Genomic DNA, 20,416 nt, shown 5'->3' on the forward strand with positions numbered 1-20,416 from the left:
ACCTGTAACGTCTTCTGTAAGAAGCTTTTCTGTCCCCCACTCGTTACCTGTATGAATGGCACCTGTTTGAACTCATCATCTGTATAAAAGACACCTGTCCACAGCCTCAAACAGTCAGACTCCAAACTCCGCCATGGCCAAGACCAAAGAGCTTTCGAAGGACACCAGGAAAAGTATTGTAGACCTGCACCAGACTGGGAAGAGTGAATCTACAATAGGCAAGCAGCTTGGTGTGAAAAAATCAACTGTGGGAGCAATCATCAGAAAATGGAAGACATACAAGACCACTGATAATCTCCCTCGATCTGGGGCTCCACGCAAGATCTCATCCCGTGGGGTCAAAATGATTATGAGAACGGTGAGCAAAGATCCCAGAACCACACGGGGGGACCTGGTGAATGACCTGCAGAGAGCTGGGACCAAAGTAACAAAGGTCACCATCAGTAACACACTACAACGGCAGGGAATCAAATCCCGCAGTGCCAGACGTGTTCCGCTGCTGAAGCCAGTGCATGTCCAGGCCCGTCTGAAGTTTGCCAGAGAGCACATGGATGATACAGCAGAGGATTGGGAGAATGTCATGTGGTCAGATGAAACCAAAGTAGAACTTTTTGGTATAAACTCAACTCGTCGTGTTTGGAGGAAGAAGAATACTGAGTTGCATCCCAAGAACACCATACCTACTGTGAAGCATGGGGGTGGAAACATCATGCTATGGGGCTGTTTTTCTGCCAAGGGGACAGGACGACTGATCCGTGTTAAGGACAGAATGAATGGGGCCATGTATCGTGAGATTTTGAGCCAAAACCTCCTTCCATCAGTGAGAACTTTGAAGATGAAACGAGGCTGGGTCTTCCAACATGACAATGATCCAAAACACACCGCCCGGGCAACAAAGGAGTGGCTCCGTAAGAAGCATTTGAAAGTCCTGGAGTGGCCTAGCCAGTCTCCAGACCTCAACCCCATAGAAAATCTGTGGCGGGAGTTGAGAGTCCGTGTTGCTCGGCGACAGCCCCAAAACATCACTGCTCTCGAGAAGATCTGCATGGAGGAATGGGCCAAAATACCAGCTACTGTGTGTGCAAACCTGGTAAAGACCTATAGTAAACTTTGACCTCTGTTATTGCCAACAAAGGTTATGTTACAAAGTATTGAGTTGTATTTTTGTTATTGACCAAATACTTATTTTCCACCCTGATTTATGAATAAATTCTTTACAAATCCTACCATGTGGATTCATGGATTTTTTTTCCACATTCTGACTCTCACAGTTGAAGTGTACCTCTGGTGTAAATTACTGACCTCTGTCATCATTTTAAGTGGGGGAACTTGCACAATCGATGGCTGACTAAATACTTTTTTGCCCCACTGTAGGTAGTGAGTACACAGAAAGTGTGCTTCGGATGAAGCACATGAAGATTATACTATGAAAAAGAATGTATTTAAAAGTTGTTAATTAAATTGCTAAGCAAATAAGCTACTCAGAAACACCACTGTGTTTGAGCAGGAACAGGAAGTGATACTCTACCTCAGAGCGAGCAAACACCAAGTGACAGCGCCACACACATGCATTCTTCAGACCAAAGCACAGATTTCCACTGGTCTAATGCCCACTCCTTGTGTTTCTTGGCCCAAACAAATCTCTTCTCCTTGTTGCTTTTCCTTAGTAGTGGTTTCTTAGCAGCTATTTGACTATAAAGGCCTGATTCACAGTCTCCTTTTGAACAGTTGATGTAGAGATGTGTCTGCTACTGGAACTCGGTGTGGCATTTTTCTGGGCTCTAACCTGAGCTGCTGTTAACTTGTGTTAACTTTTTGAGGCTGGTGACTTGGATGAATTTATCCTCAGCAGCAGAGCTGACTCTTGGTCTTCCTTTCCTGGGGCGGTCCTCATGTGACCCCGTTTCCTCGTAGCACTTGGGGACGCATTCAAAGTTTTAGAAAATTTCCAGACTGACCTGGCAGTAATGACGGACTGTCATTTCTCTTTATTCATTTCTCTGATTGGTTCTTTCCATAATATAAATTGTAACAGTTGACAATGCACACCTGTGAAGGGAGAACCATTTCAGGTGACTACATCATGAAGCTCATCGAGAGAAGGCCAACGGTTTGGAGCACTGTCAACGAAGCAAAGGGTGGCTACTTTCAGGAATCTAAAATATAATACATATTTAGAGTTATTGATCATTTTTTTCTTTGCCACATATATCTTGCTTCATATATTTGATGACTGTATCTATAAAGAAAACCCATTAAATGAAAAGGTGTGTCCAAACTTTTGACTGGCAGTGTATAAGTGGTCAAATAATTCATGCAAACATGAGCTGGCGTGTCTATTTTTAAAATACAATCAATTACATGAATAACTGAATGATTTTACAGACGTGTGGCAACAGGACTGAAAACACCTGATGAAAAATTACTTATACATATAGACCTATACTACAGCGCTGTAATAGTGAAACACAATAGTGCAGGACAGTGTAGTATATGTTGCATAATATATGTTGTTTTGGTAAATTGTCTCTATCATTGTAGTAATACGATGGTACTTTGTCATAAAGATGTCAATAAAGGCTCAACTTATAAGATCCCACTATCCATACTATAATAGTTTTAATGTAGTGTATCCTGTCAAATCATTGGTTTCTATTACATGTTTTTTTTTTTTTTTTAAAACATTGCAGCATCAAACAGAGACGATTACAATCCCTGATCACGGAGTACAATCAGCTCATCAGCGTAACCTATAGATTCATGCACACATGAACAAAAACATACACTTTCAGTGCTGTTTTCTGTCATTATAAAATTATTATATTACATTGCAGGAATATTTTTTTGTTTGCATGAAACTACGTGAGAGTGATTTTGTTTTAATGGATCATTTAAAGCCGCTTTGCTGAATATGCTTTTGTATAAGTGTGATATTTAAATGTCAAGTGTTTTCCCTTAAGGAGCTATACCAGATCAGAAATTCATCTCAGTCAATTGTCTGTGCAGACGACGTGCAACACTGATGAAAAGCAAATAATCTAACATGTCCAAGTCAGTACTGAAGGTATTTCTTTCCCCGCTCATTTGTTCCTATTTCAGCCTCTCACTATGAGCACAGTTTGAGATGGAAATGCTACAAAAACATCATGCTGCGTACCATATTGGATTGTCCTTTTTCTAACAAGATTTCTAGCAGGCATCCATCCATATTTCACAGCAATGTGACACTTTGTTAGCGCGTGTTCATATCAGTGTCACCTTCACCGACCCTAATTAGCATCAAGAGATCAAAGGAGTGCTGTAGCTGTGATATTCAAATGACCAGCAAACAGGTTGTCATTTCATCCCCCCGGCCCATTTAGACAGTCACTGAATACAACGCATAGCATGGCTTGTTAAAAGCCTCTCTGCGGTGCTGTTAAAACGTTGCATCAAACCCAACCAGGCATGCTCAAATCTGAGCACCTGCCTCTAGTTTTGCGTTATCTTTTTATATGTGTATGCATATATGAATGAGCTGGGTGTGTGTAGGCAGGTTGAGAAAGGCCATAGTTACACAGTAAATGTTTAGCATGTATGCATATAAATGTGAGTGTGTGCTGTGCGGAAGCTAGGAAGAAACCTACTGTCTGAGACCTCCTCCTTAACACGAGACCTGCTTCCCTTGTTAAGCAGTATCTCCATGGAAACAGGGGCGCTTTGTATTTTAATGCACATACACATGCCTGGAGGCTGCAGATGAGATGAAGCTTATGGACAGTGAGGAGCTACTACCCCTGTGCTGGCACAGCTGTCAGTCAAATCAGGTCAACATTCAAACTTTAAGTCTCATCAAAATGGTTGTAAAAAATAAAGTCACACACACAAATGGAAGACGAAATATCCATAAAATCGAATACTCTTTTGTTCCATCCTGTAAACATGCCGTTTAGTTGGGCATTTAAAAAAAACGTCCTTATTTCATTTAAAGTTTAAATGCTTATGCATTTAAAGTACATAAGCAGAGTTTTAAACATAAAAGGAGAAGGCAGTTTTCTTGGGAAAAACACAGATTTGTGCACACATGGCTATCAGGGTCAGATGTACAGCTTTGAAGTCGGACTTAATTACATGGGTTGGGGATGGATGTTTTCCCTTGATATTGAAAGTCAGCTGTAGTTGTGTGATTAAAGGACCACGACTGCAGAGAAACCCAAACTGAATTACTGCTTAAACTCAATGAATGCCGACGCTTTACAGGAGCTAAGGTGCCAGTCGCTGACTGTTCTGTCAACGTATCCCACTGAGATCTTAAGCTGTTCTCAGAGTTTTCGGTGGCCCACCACCGTTGATTATATTTCCCCTCTGTCAGGCCTGACTCCAGACAGACTGGGTCCTCCATCTCATGATGTCAGCCCAGTGAGCCCTGAACCAACCACTCCAGGAGCTCAGTCTCCATCCCACCTCCACTACCACAGCAAGGCCCAGCACAGACGCTTCTCCATGGAGGTAAGTAAAAACTCAAATTGCAGTATTACAGTACAGTAAATAAACCAGTGCAGTGGAATTATAAGACGTGTGTGCGTGTGTGTGTGTGTGTGTGTGTGTGTGTGTGTGTGTGTGCGCGCCACATCAATCTCCTGCATGTTTGTATTATCTGTTGTTTTCTCCTTACTACACTGATACAAATCATTGTACCATTTGCCTATATGTGTCACAGCATGCAAAAACCATGCTACAGTCCAAAATTGAATTTTTAATTTTTTTAATGAATCATAAAACTTCAAAGCCTGTGGATTAACATGCAAAAACAGATTGGTTTAATTTTCTATGAATTTGTTGCTTAAACGTGTTACACTGTGTCTGTTCTGTGAATTATTGTGGTTTAGCAATGATGCATAAATAGTAATCTATAAATCATCACTTACAGCATGTTTGTAAATGATTAAACGTCCAATAAAAACTCGACCAGGGTTACAAGAAACTGTTAATCAATCATAAACCACACAGTGTTTGGACATTAGCTGGAAAAATGTGCTGCCACGTGACTGTAGAGTGGACAACCAGATGATCTGGCAGAGACAATATATACATTGAGTCACAGAAGACAGGAAGAGGAAGTCGTAGAAAAGGAGATGAGAGCAGGGCAGACAATCACAACAGAAGGAGACAAAAACAGAAAGTAAAATTATCAAAGGTCCAAAACACAGCAACATGAAGATGAGATGTGAAGACTGACACTAAAAAAGATGTCAGACAAAGAGACAGAAAGGACGAAGGCACTGAAGGAGAGACAAGACGGAAGGAGATGAAAGGGAAGCACTAATAACAATGCAGTCAAAGCAGGGACCATGGAGTGAATCACATTAATTCCATCAGGAAGTTTTACTGAAAGGTGAAACTATAAAGATTAAAACTGATAACTTCGTCATCAGAAGGACCCAGCAGAGGTAGTTTGGGTATCTGACAACAACCAGGAGGAAGCCCCAGGGAAGACCCATTACAAGCTGGAGAGATCGTATCTGTCGACACTATGAGCTGGTTAAGGTGGCCGGGATGTTGGAAGTCTGGGCTTCTCTGCTCAGACTGTTGCCTCCACGAACTTAACCCAGACAAGGGACGAATGGAAACTGATCGCTAGAATAACAAAGAAACTCATGTGAACTGAAATCCATCATGTCTAGAAAAAGAAATCTGGATGATAACAGAATGGCAAATGTTCCTTCTTATGTGCAGAGGTAATGAATTGTTCTGAAGGATTTTACAGCTTCTTTTAAAACCTTCATCTGTCATTTGAGAACTGAACAAAAGAAACTGAGAAAACTCTTAATACTTAGAGTATTTGAGGATATCTAAGTGTTGTAGAGCAGCGGTCTCCAACCTTTTTTGCGCCACGGACCAGTTTATGCGGACATTATTTTCACGGGCCGGCCTTTAAGGTGTCGCGGATAAATACAACAAAATAAAACTAGTACTGGTACCGAAAAAAATAAGATTTATTCATAACACACGTGAAAAACCCAGGAAAACCGAGGTAACGATAAAAACGATAACAAAATAACGCTGAAAACCAATTAAAAACCCTGAAAACCATACATTTCACACCTGAGCCTCAACTCTCGTGGCCCGGTACCAAACGACTCACGGACCAGTACCGGTCCGAGGCCCAGGGGTTGGGGACCGCTGTTGTAGAATATTCAGTGTCACTGAAATACCTGGTTTAAAGAATCTCAAAGGAAGACGACATTTTGATGGCAGTGAATTATTCATGCAACGATTTGATTTTGATGTAAAATCAATACTTTGCTGTGTGTATGAGTTCTTTCGTGAAAAGCATTTTCAGAGGTGAGGCGCTAAAACATGTCGTGTCACAGCACTACAGAAAAACTGTAATATAATAGATGGTAGGGTTTGGATTCCTGTAATGCCTTCCATCTCACACGCTGCTTTCACACTAATTTGTGTTTTGCCAACTGACTGAAAGGAAACTGTCTAGGTTGGAGTGCATATTAAAAACATGAAACATCAGCCAGACGCAGATATCACCAGTTACACGAGGAGATGTCCTCCTCCCCACGAGTTATTTCTCCATTTCCACCTCCGTGGGCTCAGTGAGATGAGTCAGAAGCTTTTAACCCTGCGCGCTGCAGCAGACATTTTTATTGAAAATGTGAGAGTTCACAGTTCTACCTTTGCAGAAAAAGTCCCCGTGGAGCAAAAGTCGTTCACGCCACACAGCACAGACAGTCGAGCGAAGCCACGAGAGAAATGAGTGCTCAGTGAGAAGACAGAAATAGGTTGCAGCCTGCGAGCTTACACAGACTTGGACAGCTTTTGTGTGCAGCTCTTTCTAATAAAAGGCTTTAAATACTGTAACTAATTAATGTGCTTTAATAAGAGATCGTTTCATGGATTCGGCACTCCTCTGCTCACCTTCAGTCTGAGCAGAGTTGCAGTAAATCCAAAAAGCCCCTGTGTGGGTGCTGTCTTATCAAGTAACACTTTTTGACCACACACTCTTTAATTACACGTCATGTTGCAGTTACTAAAAACGACTGAGTAAATTGCTCAAGGGCAGTCATTAATGACTGTTTAATAGCAGCGCAGTTACTTCACTTTATGCTTTCATTAAAGTGTCATTTCTTTCATTTTAACATGCAAAAGAGCAAAATGGAATTTAACCTATAATAAATGCGCACTGCCTTATCAGAATCAGAATCAGAATGGGTTTATTGCCAGATGTTGAGGTTTACAACATTAGGAAATTGCTGCGGTGCTTCAGTGCAGACTATAAGAATTAAAGTGCTATGTAGAAAGAAAGATATGTGCATGCGATATACATGAGATATATACATGAGAATAAGAATTATGAGTGCTACGTAGAAAGATATATACATGAGTGCAGGTGGTGATCAGTGCCAAACATGAAATGATGCAGTGACACAGCGTAGGGTCATGTGTTAGTGGCGGGGACAGTCATGTGGTTATTGTTCATGTGTCCAACAGCAGAGGGGAAGAAACTGTTCTTGTGGCGAGAGGTTCTGGTGCGAATGGACCGGAGCCTCCTGCCTGAGGGGAGCAGGTCAAACAGACTGTGTCCAGGGTGAGAAGGGTCAGCTGAGATCCGGGCTGCACGCCGCAGTGTCCTGGAGGTGTATAGGTCCTGCAGAGATGGGAGTCTGCAGCCAATCACCTTCTCAGCAGAGCGCACAACACGCTGCAGTCTCTGTTTGTCCCTGATAGTGGCTCCAGCGTACCACACGGTGATGGAGGAGGTGAGGATGGACTCGATGATTGCAGTGTAGAACTGCATCATCGTCCGTGTTGGCAGGTTGAATTTCTTCAGCTGCCTCAGGAAGTACATCCTCTGCTGGGCTTTCTTAATGACGGAGGTGATGGTGGGCTCCCACTTCAGGTCCTGGGTGATGGTGGTACCCAGGAAGCGGAATGAGTCCACAGAGGTGATGGGGGTGTCAGTCAGGATGATGGGGGGGAGTGGGGCTGTGTGCTTCCTGAAGTCCACAATAATCTCCACTGTCTTCTGGGCATTCAGCACCAGGTTGTTGTGGCTGCACCAAGACACCAGACGTTCAACCTCCCTCCTGTAGGCAGACTCGTCCCCGTCCGAGATGTGCCCAATGACGGTGGTGTCATCTGCAAACTTGATTAGCTTGACAGACTGGTGGGTGGAGGTGCAGCAGTTGGTGTACAGGGAGAAGAGCAGAGGAGAAAGAACACAGCCCTGAGGGGAGCCGGTGCTGATGGTCCGGGAGTCCGAGACATTCTTTCCCAGCCTCACATGCTGCTTCCTGTCCGTCAGGAAGTCAGTGATCCACCGGCAGATGGGATCAGGCACATTCATCTGGGAAAGCTTGCCTCGGAGATGGTCTGGAAGGATGGTGTTGAAGGCAGAGCTGAAGTCCACAAACAGGATCCTGGCGTAGGTTCCTGGGGAGTCCAGATGCTGCAGGATGAAGTGTAGGGCCATGTTGATGGCGTCGTCTACAGACCTGTTGGCTCTATATGCAAACTGCAGGGGGTCCAGGAGGGGGGCCGTGAGGGTCTTGAGATGGGAGAGAACTAGGCGCTCAAATGACTTCATGACCACAGATGTCAGAGCCACGGGTCTGTAGTCATTTAGTCCAGTGATCCTAGGTTTCTTGGGGACAGGGATTATGGTAGAGGACTTGAAGCAGGCAGGCACATGACATGCCTGCAGTGAGGAGTTGAAGATGCCAGAAAACACTGGGGCCAGCTCGTTTGCACAGTGTCTGAGGGTGGCAGGAGACACACCGTCTGGGCCGGGAGCTTTCCGAGCATTCAGACTCCTAAACTGCTTCCTCACATCTGCTTCATGAATATGAAGAGTTGTGGTGGGAGGAGGTGGTGTGAAATCCTCTTTTGTGTGGGGTGAGGAGGGGGGTGTTGTAGGTGAAGTGTTTGAAGGTGGTGATGGCTCTGTGGAGGGGGGAGAGGTGGGGGAATGAGTGTCCAAAGTGCCTCTATTGTTGGGGTCGTTGGAGGTGTGAAGGCTGCCTGATGGCTCGTCAAAACGGCAGTAGAAGTCGTTGAGGGTGTTGGCCAAGAGCAAGTCATCAGTGGAGTGGGGGGTTTTAGGCTTGTAGTTTGTAATATTCCTAAAACCTTTCCACACAGAGGCCGAGTCATTCTCTGAGATCTGCTGCTGCATCTTCTCAGAGTGCTGATGTTTGGCAATGTCCACTTCTTTAGTGAACCTGTACTTGGCCTCTCTGTAGCAGTCCCTGTCTCCGCTTCTGAACGCCTTTCTCTTTTCCAGCCACAGCTTTTTGAGTTTAGGAGTAAACCAGGGTTTGTCGTTGTTATAACTCACCCTGGTGCGTGATGGCACAATGCTGTCCTCACAGAAGTGGATATAGGAGGTGACAGTGTCCGTAAACTCGTCCAAGCTGTTAGAAGCAGCCTTCAATGTGTCCCAGTCTGTAGACTCCAAACACGTGCGAAGCTCCTCCACAGCCTCGTTGCTCCACAGTTTTTTGGTCCTCACGACAGGTTTGGAGAGTTTCAGCCTCTGTCTGTACGTGGGGATCAGGTGGATCATGACGTGATCAGAAAGTCCGAGTGAAGCGCGGGGCACCGCGCGATAGGCCCCGCTGATCGTGCTGTAGCAGTGGTCCAATGTCCTCTCCTCTCTGGTCGGGCATTTAATATACTGCTTGTATTTCGGAAGCTCATGGCTCAGATTGGCTTTGTTAAAGTCCCCAAGAGCAATGATGAGAGAGTCCGGGAATGTCCGCTCCATGTGGAGAATCTGCTCTGCGAGTGCGCACTGAGCTGCTTGCGCATCCGCGTCTGGCGGGATGTAAACAGCGGCCAGGATGAATGAAGCAAACTCCCGTGGAGAGTAAAACGGTTTGCAGTGAATAAAAAGATATTCCAGAGAGGGAGAGCAGTGCTGAGCAATCACTGTTACATCTGTGCACCAGCCACTATTGATGTAGAAGCAGACACCTCCACCTTTGGTTTTACCGGAGAGAGCGGCCTGCCGGTCCGCGCGCAGCAGATGAAAGCCCTCCAGCTTGAGCGCGCAGTCCGGGATGTCCTCACAGAGCCACGACTCCGTAAAACATAAGACACAGGAGGAGGCAAAGTCTCTGTTCATGCTTCTCATCAGGGCCAGTTCGTGAGCGTACATTAGAAAGGAAGATCCCAGGAAGGGCCGTTCTCAGTCCGCGTCTCCTCAAACGCACGAGTACGCCGGCTCGCTTACCTCTCTTTCGACGTCTCACTTTCCTGATCAGAGTCAGCAGTAAATCTGCCGCAGATGCGACAAATATTGGAAATAAATCCACAGGCGTTGTAGTCCTGCAGTTAAGGAGCTCTTCTCTGGTGTAAGAATATCCAGAGGAGTGCCCAGACACAGAAGAAATGCACAAAAACAAGGCAAAAGTAACGCACTGAAGCACCAGGGCATCCATACGCGGCGCCATCTTGGATATTTAAGTGTGTATGTAGGACATATTAAATCTGATATGTATTTTAACCCCCCGCTCCCCAACGTCTCACTTAAGCTCCTCCCTGAGCCTGGAGGGAGGAGCTTATACGGGGGTTGTTTGATTGTTAGGGTTTCTTTCTAATGTTTAGGTTTTTACCGTACAGTAAAGTGCTTTAAGATGACTGTTGTGAATTGGTGCTTTATACAACACTGACTTGAATTGAATTGAAATCATCTTGTAGTAACTATGTAACTATTTCAAATTCAAATTTTATTTGTCACACACACACACAACCATACACAGTATGACATGGGGGTGAAATGCATGTAGCTGTACAATGCCCGACCATTACATGACAGAAGAAAAGTTTTACAATATTTACAATTTACAGTTTACTACAAAATTTACAAATTAACTTAGGAATTTACAGTAAAGAATGTGCAAATAGCAGAAAAGATTATAAAGATAAGGATTATAAATTATAGGAATTATAGGATTATAGGAAATGTGTGGTGGTGCGTGTGGTGATGTGTGTGAGAGTCCAGTCTTATAGTGATGTGTGTGGGAGAGTCCAGTCCTACACCTGGTTCAGGGCCCGAATAGCCTGGGGGAAGAAGCTCCTCCTCATTCTTTCTGTTTTGGCCTTAAGGGAGCGGAAGCGCTTCCCAGACCTCAACAGTGAGAAGAGTCCATTGTTGGGATGGGAGAGGTCCATCATAATCTTCCTAGCTTTGGACTTGCACCGCTTGGTGTAGATGGACAGCAGGTCAGGGAGCTCTGATTGAATGATGCGTTCGGCTGAGCGCACCACTCTTTGCAGATCTCGTCTGTCCTGCTTGGTGCTGTTCCCAAACCAGGTGCAGATGTTTGCCGTCAGGACGCTCTCGATGGTGCAGGAGTAAAAGTTCTTGAGCACCTTCAGTGGCAGATGGAGGTCTCTAAGTCTTCTGAGGAAGAAGAGACGCTGACGGGCTTTCTTAACCAGGGAGTTGATGTGGCAGGACCATGACAGGTCCTGAGTGATGTGGACACCCAGGTATCGGAAACTGTCCACTCTCTCAACTGGCGTGCCACTGATGATGAGGGGTTTGTAATTCCTCGCCTGCTTTGTAGTGAAGTCCACGATCGGCTCCTTAGTCTTGCTGATGTTTAGGAGGAGGTTATTCTCCTGGCACCAGGTCTCCAGGTTCCTAATCTCCTCCAGGTAGGCCGTCTCGATGTTGTCGGAGATCAGGCCCACAACAGCAGTGTCGTCAGCAAACTTGACAATGGAGGTGGTGTCTGATGTGGCTACACAGTCATAAGTGTACAGTGAGTACAGCAGGGGGCTTAAAACACAGCCCTGAGGCACTCCAGTGCTGAGTGAGATGGAGGGGGAGACTTGTTTTCCCACCCTCACTGATTGGGGTCTGTCTGTGAGGAAGTTGAGGATCCACTGACACAGTGATGAGCTGAGTCCTAGATCCGTCAACTTGGTGAAAAGCTTAGATTGAATTATTGTGTTGAATGCTGAACTGTAGTCCACGAACAGCATCCTAACATAATTCCCTCTGCCAGTGTCCAGGTGACTCAGGGATGTGTGGAGCAGGTGAGATATGGCATCGTCTGTGGAACGATTAGTCCGGTAAGCAAACTGAAGTGAGTCGATGGTGGCAGGAAGTGAAGAAGTGATGTGATCTCTCATCAGTCTTTCAAAACACTTCATCACAATTGAAGTCAGTGCTACTGGACGGTAGTCATTGTGGCAAGCGGGCTGTTGTTTCTTTGGAACAATAATGGACTGTTTGAAGCACGTGGGAACCACAGCTTGGGCCAGGGAGAGGTTGAAGATCTCTGTGAACACCGGTGCTAGCTGGTCAGCGCAGGCTCTAAGGACCCGGCCAGGGATTGCATCTTGTCCTGCTGCCTTCCTGGTGTTCACCCTCCTGAAGGTGTTCCTCACGGCATGCTCTGTGATGATGAATGCATTGTCTTCACTGGTGCACTCCGAGCGCGCGCAGCCGTTTGTTGTTTTAATTGCTGCGGCGTCGAAGCGAGCATAAAATGTGTTCAGCTCATCAGCCAGTGAAGCATCGGCATTCATCATTGAAGAAGCTGGTCGTTTGTGGATGATCTGATATCCTCGTGTTGGTGTTGTTCCCAGACCATCATGAAAATGTTGTTCCAGGTTCAACATTGCAAGTGACCAATCACATTGTTGTGACGTTATTCCTTTGCGCGCCAAGCCATTCGTGCATTTATGAAATTCCAATGTTGCAAGGACAATATCAATTCTGCTTACTGTTTATTAAAGGGTTATGGTTAGGGTAAGGGTCAGGGTCCGTTGATCGGCGGACAGAGGTGGTTTCACGCAGCTTTAGTACAGTTTTTTGTTTTACGCCAGTTTTTCCCGAAGTCGCAAAAGTATGACGTCACAACATTCTGATTGGTCACTTGCAATGTTGATCCTGGAACAACATTTAGTATGATGATCTGGGAACAACACCAACACGAGGATATCAGATCAACCGGTCGTTTATAGTCCGTTTATAGTCCGACTAGAGTCACACTGTCGTAGCTGTGACTCTAGTTTTTCTCCATAGCTCCGCTTTGCCTATTTGTGGGGAGATTTCCATCTTTTACTAGATCTTTGAGGTTTTGGCTGCAAGTAATTAATTTCTGTTTAATATGAATTTCTATGAATGTAGACAACTACATGCCAAGTAACTAGACTCAATCCCTGTATTATCACAAACACATTGCCAGTTTGATCCCATTCTGTCACAGAATGATAGCAGACTGATTGTCTTATTGCTGCTTCATCACAGTCCTGATGCTCTAAAGACACTCGGAAGGTGGCAACTGACTGGAGAGTCATCGCAGATCTGGTCCCCATCTTTGAAGCAGCCATTTGAAAGGCAACAAGACTGCATGTTCTTTGCACACGGTCAAAATAATTGTGGTAGTGCCGCAGTTTCCAACCACTATTTTTACCCAGTCTGACTTTGGCATGATTTAATAAGGTTGTGTGATGTCGGTTGTGTAGCATTGTGTGGACTTTGTATTTTGAAGGCAGACATGACTAACAAGTGAATTGGACTGAGTGAAAATAAACAGACAAAAAGTGTTAAGCAATGACGTAATTTAAAAATAATAATAGTTATAAATGGTAAAAGAATTAACAGTATTAATGACAATGGCTCAAAAAGTACAGATTCTCCGCAGCCTTCGGGAACAGTAAAGCCATTATTGTGGATTACAGATGACAGCTGAGGTGTGTGGAGACCAAGAGAAGGCCTAAAGGATATTCACTCCAAGAAATATCCAGCCTACTTATTGAGGTCAGGTCAGTTCTCTTGTTAGATGGACCCGTGTGTTGAGGATGAGACTGCTAGTGGAGCACCAAGCTGACAGGGTTAGCAGTTCCTCCCTGTATGCAGTCTCCTCATTGCTGGCGATTAAACCGATGACTGTTGTGTCAACTGCAAATTGTATGATGGTGTTGTTGCATGAACGGTTTTTGTGCCAGGATCAGTCCCTCGAAGCACTTGGAAATGAGAACGTACAGTTTTTATGAATCACTTTTATTCTTGCAGGACGTTAGTAAGCGCATGTCCCTGCCAATGGACATCCGCCTGCCTCCAGAGTTTCTGAAGAAGTTGCAGATGGAGAATGAAAACTCACCGCTCTGCAAACCTCTCAGTCGCATGTCTCGACGCGCCTCACTGGTTAGTGATGTGTCTGTTTTTGCCATGTTTGTCTGCCTTTTTAATAGAACTTTCTCATTTTAGTGACTTTATTGGCTTTTCTTCTTGCTCCTAGTCTGACATAGGATTTGGGAAACTGGAAACATACGTTAAGCTTGGCAAACTGGGTGAGGTAAGTTGTAACAGTAACAGTTTTCATGTTTCATTAAGAACATACACATAGGTTAAACACTCAGTTTTGCTTATAAAGGCTTTGAAACGAGTGAAATGACGTGGACACATCTGCATAGCAGCCATAATAAGAGCTGGGTGAATTCTCTAAACACCTGAAATGGCATCATTGCTTCCTGTATTACCTCTTTTATCAGAGGGCAACCCTTTGTGAAAGGAAAGGAGATAGTGCCATCCAATATTTCATAGTGACACACTACAAAAACAAACCATCAACAGAAGGTTATCATGTAAGCTGCTGCTCCGTTTCTTATCTTACAGGTTACAATGTGATGTTAATACACGTTTTGTACTCTGTACAATTTGTTAAACCCACCGGTGAACTTTAAACACTTTGCCGTCGTGTTACGTAGTTGTTGTTTCAAGTACTTTGGAAACGGAGCAGACTGGAATTTGTATAGTGCTTTTCAACCTTACTGACCAATCAGAAAGGTTATGCCACGTTCATGCACTTCTGTCCACTCCACTTTATCTACCTCACATCCATGACCAGTGTGGAATCACCAGTTAACCTAATATGCATGTCTCCGAGTAGGGGTCAGAGTACTCACGGTTGGTCAAGTTACTTGAATATAGTAATTAGTTCCTAATTACTGATCACTTCTCAAAGAAAGTAATCCCGTTACTTTACTGATTACTTATTTTCAAAAGTAATTATTTACTTTGTTACTTTGTTACTTTTTAAAAGCACGATACACAACCTGAATATGTAATAAAGCAACAGACCTTTCAGCCATTTTTTCTGTATAATCCATCATATGAAACTGAATCAAATGGAAAAAAGTATCTTTTTAAAACTTGTTTTATTACTTTTCATCTTTTAACGTTATGCACATTGCATCAAGCAAAAATTCATTGCGTTAAATGCAGTTATATGCAACACTGTTTGACTTGAAGAAATCTGTTTAACATTGAAACCTATTTTCTGCATATTCCTGCATATAAAATTAAATAATTTTAAACGCTAATGTTTTTGTCACTTTTTACGGACTAAAACTCAAAGTGATATGAGTACTTCCACACTTTAAACGCTGCATGGTCGTGTTCTCTCCTGCACTCCATATTATCCATTGTTGATCTGCACATGTCTGTTACCATGGATGTCGCACGCTCGTACGTCATTAATGAGACACTCACAAACAAAATCACGGTTTAGTAACGCAGCGTGCTTACGGGAAAGTAACTGTATTTAATTACCTTTTTGCAATAGTAATCCCTTACTTTTTTCAAGTAATGAGTAAAGTAACTGGATTATAGAGAGACCATGCAGGAAAGGCCCCAGTCAACCAGGAAATGTAAATCAGGAAGTTTCTTGCCATGATTTTGAGCTGTATTAAAATGATGAAGTGGAGTTTGTAGTCTTCTTCATTTTGGACATAGTTGTATTTTAATTAGTTTGCCAAGTTCGCAGAATGATTTCAATAGGTTTTCATATTTTTAAAGTCTCATTTTTATTTTCATTTTAGTTAACTACGTTTTTAGTTTAAGTTAACTGTAAAAACCTCGCTCCAAGCACTCTGCTTTTTTCCATTTCACATGGTGTTAATTTGCCTCTCGTCCATTTCTAGAAACACAAGAATCTGAACTGACGTGTTTTTGCAAAGCTTGAATATTCTAACACAGATTACTCTCTATTCAGTTTTGCCTGGAGTGAAGTAATCTCAGTTAACCTAACATAGTGTCATGACACTTCATGTTTCCTGTGAATGCACACTAGACTTTACAGAGGTTGGGAATTAATCTTGTAATGAAGTGATTTTTGCTACTGGTTTGTCCACGTTGACACAGCCATTCATAAAACACAGAAACAATGCACAGGGCAAAGTATAAAAGATGTGAGTTTTGTAGTCCATCTCTGGGACATGATATCAACTCAGCAGACTGACATCAGCAACATACTGCTGTCACATTATCACGTGTCAGAGCAGTCAGATACACAGTGGTTCTGTTCTCCTCAGTCACTATAACTGCTGCTTTGCAAGAAATAGATTTTCACCCACATCATAGTCCAGTGAGATATGAGTGTACACAACAAGTCCACAGATAAACGTCCCCAGAGGATAACGTTGTCTGTGATCAGCCATGCTCATCGTATCAAAATGAGTACCACATGCAGTATGTGCCTTCTTTGCTTATATACCAAGCCAAACTAGTGTACCCATGTGTCCAGATTTCTGGCATGGCTTCATGACAAATTGCTAAGTGGATTACATTTCATGGACTTGCCTAAGATGAAGAGGGCTCATGGGCTGAAAGCACCTAAATACCATGCTATTCATGTGAGAACATTTATTGCCTTAAGGGCTGAGGAATGTTTAGTGGCAGAAGCAGCCTGCATCAATCTGAGTCACAAGGCTCAGCAGCTGATAACAGGGGTGGCAGGAGATCAAGAAGAGCTGCTTTTATTGTCAATTATAGTGATAGGAGGTCCACAAAAGCATGGTTAGCTTTACACAAAACCAGCAGTGGAAGGTTATTCTAGATGACAAATCATCAAACTTTAATAATCAGATCCTAAAACAATATTTACATATATATATATATATTTAATTATTGAATGTGACAAAGGCTGTTCGAGATGTGAAGTTGATGCTTTCACACACGATATGTGAAATCTTAATTCAGTTTGTAAAAGAACGGAAAAGTTTTATTGGGAATCTTTTAACAAATGATATTATTATAACATTATAACCTATTGTGACATCAAATTGTTCCTTTAAAAGAAAAATTGTTATTGTTGTTATGGATTTTCATAAACTATAGACTTCATTGTTTCATCCTGCTATGGATGGTTCCACTGCGCTTCCCAGTATTCCCGTTATGACTCCATTAGCATGCAGATGTTTGAACCACTTCAGCTCTTTCCTTTTGATGGAATACCAATAAGAGCCAAGGATACAGCTAACGATTGAAAATATATTAAAGGGTTATTTGTGCATAAGTGATGTGGATGTGTGTGTGGATGGTGCCACACCCATAGTCTCTATGTGAACATGTACTTTTTATTAGTATATTTTGTTGTAGTACAGCAACATCAGAATATCAGTAAGCTCTTCGGGGTGTTTCTCTGTGCAGGGGACATACGCTACAGTCTTTAAAGGGCGGAGCAAACTCACTGAGAACCTGGTTGCACTGAAGGAGATCCGGCTGGAGCACGATGAGGGGGCACCTTGCACTGCTATCAGAGAAGGTATGTGCACACACACGCACACACACACACACACACACACACACACACACACACACACACACACACACACACACACACACACACACACACACACACACACACACACACACTTTACAGTCCAGTGCTGCTGTGTTTGTGTAGCACTTCTACTTGCAGTTTTGGTAATCACACCGAACAGGTAGGTCTAATAATAACACCGTGTCCTTTCATTCACCTGCAGCATTAGTAACAGAGCAACTTGAATTAATACTACAGAACTGTTGATACAGTTCAATATATCAGGTCGATGTTGCTAAAGAATTTGCTTATGTATGATCCTTTTTAGAAGCTGAATTATGTTAAATGGTCATTTAAATGTTCCTCATGTGAGTCATGTCACGGTCTCAGGATTTTACAGTGTTATGGAATTTTGATCATCATTAATTTTTTATTTTTGTTCTTATTCTAGTCTAGTTGTTCTAGTTATTTTATTCTGTCTCTTAGGCTGAGATGTGGAAAGATCTTGCAGACCCAAATGCAAGACGCAGAAGATGCAAAATAAAACTCAAAACAGACATTAAGTGCAAATTTAATCTGAACAATTTACAATGTCCAAAGAATCCAAAGGGAATGCAAGCCAAAGAAAATAAGTAAAAGGGAACTCATTAAATAGTAACAGTGAGTGAAACTTAAATGAACATAATATATCAGAAACTCAAAACACAAAATCTTTGTGTGGAAACAGTGAAGTAGGAGTATAAAGTAGCATGAAAAAAAATCAGTACATGCATGTGTGTTAAATTTGATGAGAAGGATCAAAGAGCTCTCTTTTTGTTGTACAGTGGCTATGCAAACTTTAAAGCAACACACAGCTGCTAGCTTTAGACCACAGACTGTATATAAAGGTGGACAAATAAGTGAAGCCTCGGGTGTAGTGTTGTCAGGTTTTGTTGAATAAAATAGCTCACTTCATGTCTCCTTCCCTTGCCCAACCAGTGTCTCTGCTAAAGAACCTGAAGCACGCTAACATTGTCACCCTGCATGACATCATCCACACCGACCGCTGCCTTACTCTGGTGTTTGAGTATCTTGTGAGTATATCACTTCATCTTTATTAGGTTTTCTGAAGATGTTGATCTCAAATACCAAAAAGCAAAATGGATCAATTTGACTGTGTGTTTCAGGACAGTGATCTTAAACAGTACTTGGACAACTGTGGGAACCTCATGAGCATGCATAATGTCAAGGTGAGTCATATGCATGAATCATCATCTACATACTGCACATTGTAGAGAGTTGCACTAAGTAAGTTTCCTGAAAAATGCGTTCAACATTTCTTTAACAAAGGTCGGGAGGTCACCAAACCTCACCAAACCAAATTACAATCAGGGGGAACCAACAAAAAATTCTGCCACTGTGGAGCCACCTGCTACAGTGACCCACGTGAATAAGAGAGCAGCCAAAACGAACTATTTGTTTGCAAATGTGAAAACCTTTGGGCAGATCTACGGTCTGTATCAGGACAAAACTGTTTAGTTTTTTGATACTAAGAGTTGCTCTCCATATTCATAACTAGGTCCAGTGTAAATTGTGCAGTGGAAAGCTGGCCTTACTGCATATGTATTTATGGGAGCTTCCCTTTAAGCTTGAAAAACTTTGGAAGGAGAGTATTTAAATGATTGACAGAAATGTGCTTTGTCCATCTTGTATGATGTATGTTTTGATTTAGTTAAACGTAAACAGTTTTTTAATTTTATTTTAGAGTTACTATACGAGTTTCCTTAAACATTGATCAATTTTTTTCTGCTTATTTGGGCCCTAGTCACGGCAGCAGCCTAAGTTGACCACCCTCTCCCCAGCCACCTCCTCTAGTGTGTCCATGGAAAAACCAAAGCATTCCCAGCCCAGCTGAGAGATATATTCCCTCCAGCATGACAACTACATTGTTTAAGGACTCTGATAATAGATGATAGTTATGCAATACACTGAACATAGAAAACATATCAAATGTTTAAATTAAGGGAATGTACCATTTTAAGATGTAAATAAGGTCTGTACTTGCCTCTCAGAATTAATGCTGCCTTTCCAGATCCATTCCCACACTCTCAGAAATGCAGAGTGCAGATGCGCATCCATGTTTTCTAAAAAGAACTTCAAATTTCGATTCATCTGACTACAGGACAGTTTGACACTTCACCACAGTCCAGTTTAAATTAGCATAACGGAGAGAAGAGGATGCTGTTTCTAGATGCTGTGCACATGTTCACAGACCTTTGACCTTGCTTTGTGAACGGCACGGTGAACTGTGTTCACAGAGGGTGATTTGTGGAAGCGTCCCTTAGTGTCATTTTTATTAAAGATTGTTTTGTTTTTATCTTTTCTTTTGTTTTAAATCTTAACTATTACACAACTACTGCAACTCTTTTTCTCCTCAGATTGGTCCTGTATTGTTGTTCTGGTAATTACATCCTCCTTTCATGTTTCTGTCTGCAGATCTTCATGTTCCAGCTGCTGCGTGGTCTGTCCTATTGTCACAAGAGAAAAATCCTCCACAGAGACCTAAAGCCTCAGAACCTGCTTATCAATGATAAGGGCGAATTGAAATTAGCTGATTTTGGTAGGAAGGAGAACAATAACAAACACACAACAACATGCACACATTAACAAGTGAACTTTTGTGAAGGAAACGACACGTTTCTGGGCATGATCACTCCCCAGTTCTATTTTACTGCCACTCAAGAGATCGCCTGTCCTAATTACTTTAGCACCTTTACTTCCTGTATCCTAGCAACTGTGCCCCTCACTCTGAGTTTTCACAGTTTTCTGCTGGAAATGGGAATTAAATCCACCAGTACTTTCTGACTGCATTTCAAAAG

General features: G+C 42.8%; 1 protein-coding gene across 4 annotated transcripts in view; it reads left to right on the forward strand.

Moving 5' to 3' along the window:
- The window catches only part of cdk18 (cyclin dependent kinase 18), a 69,645-nt gene that overhangs the window by 33,533 nt on the left and 15,696 nt on the right, over positions 1-20,416 (forward strand). For all 4 annotated transcript variants that reach the window (XM_026169018.1, XM_026169019.1, XM_026169020.1 and 1 more), the window contains 7 exons: positions 4,352-4,488; positions 14,030-14,161; positions 14,256-14,312; positions 17,447-17,561; positions 18,537-18,631; positions 18,725-18,787; positions 20,034-20,157. In XM_026169018.1, the coding sequence (XP_026024803.1) occupies positions 4,352-4,488; positions 14,030-14,161; positions 14,256-14,312; positions 17,447-17,561; positions 18,537-18,631; positions 18,725-18,787; positions 20,034-20,157 (723 nt within the window). The remainder of the gene's footprint in view (positions 1-4,351; positions 4,489-14,029; positions 14,162-14,255; positions 14,313-17,446; positions 17,562-18,536; positions 18,632-18,724; positions 18,788-20,033; positions 20,158-20,416) is intronic.

Source organism: Astatotilapia calliptera, chromosome 5, assembly GCF_900246225.1.
Source record: "Astatotilapia calliptera chromosome 5, fAstCal1.2, whole genome shotgun sequence".
Lineage (NCBI taxonomy): Eukaryota > Metazoa > Chordata > Actinopteri > Cichliformes > Cichlidae > Astatotilapia > Astatotilapia calliptera.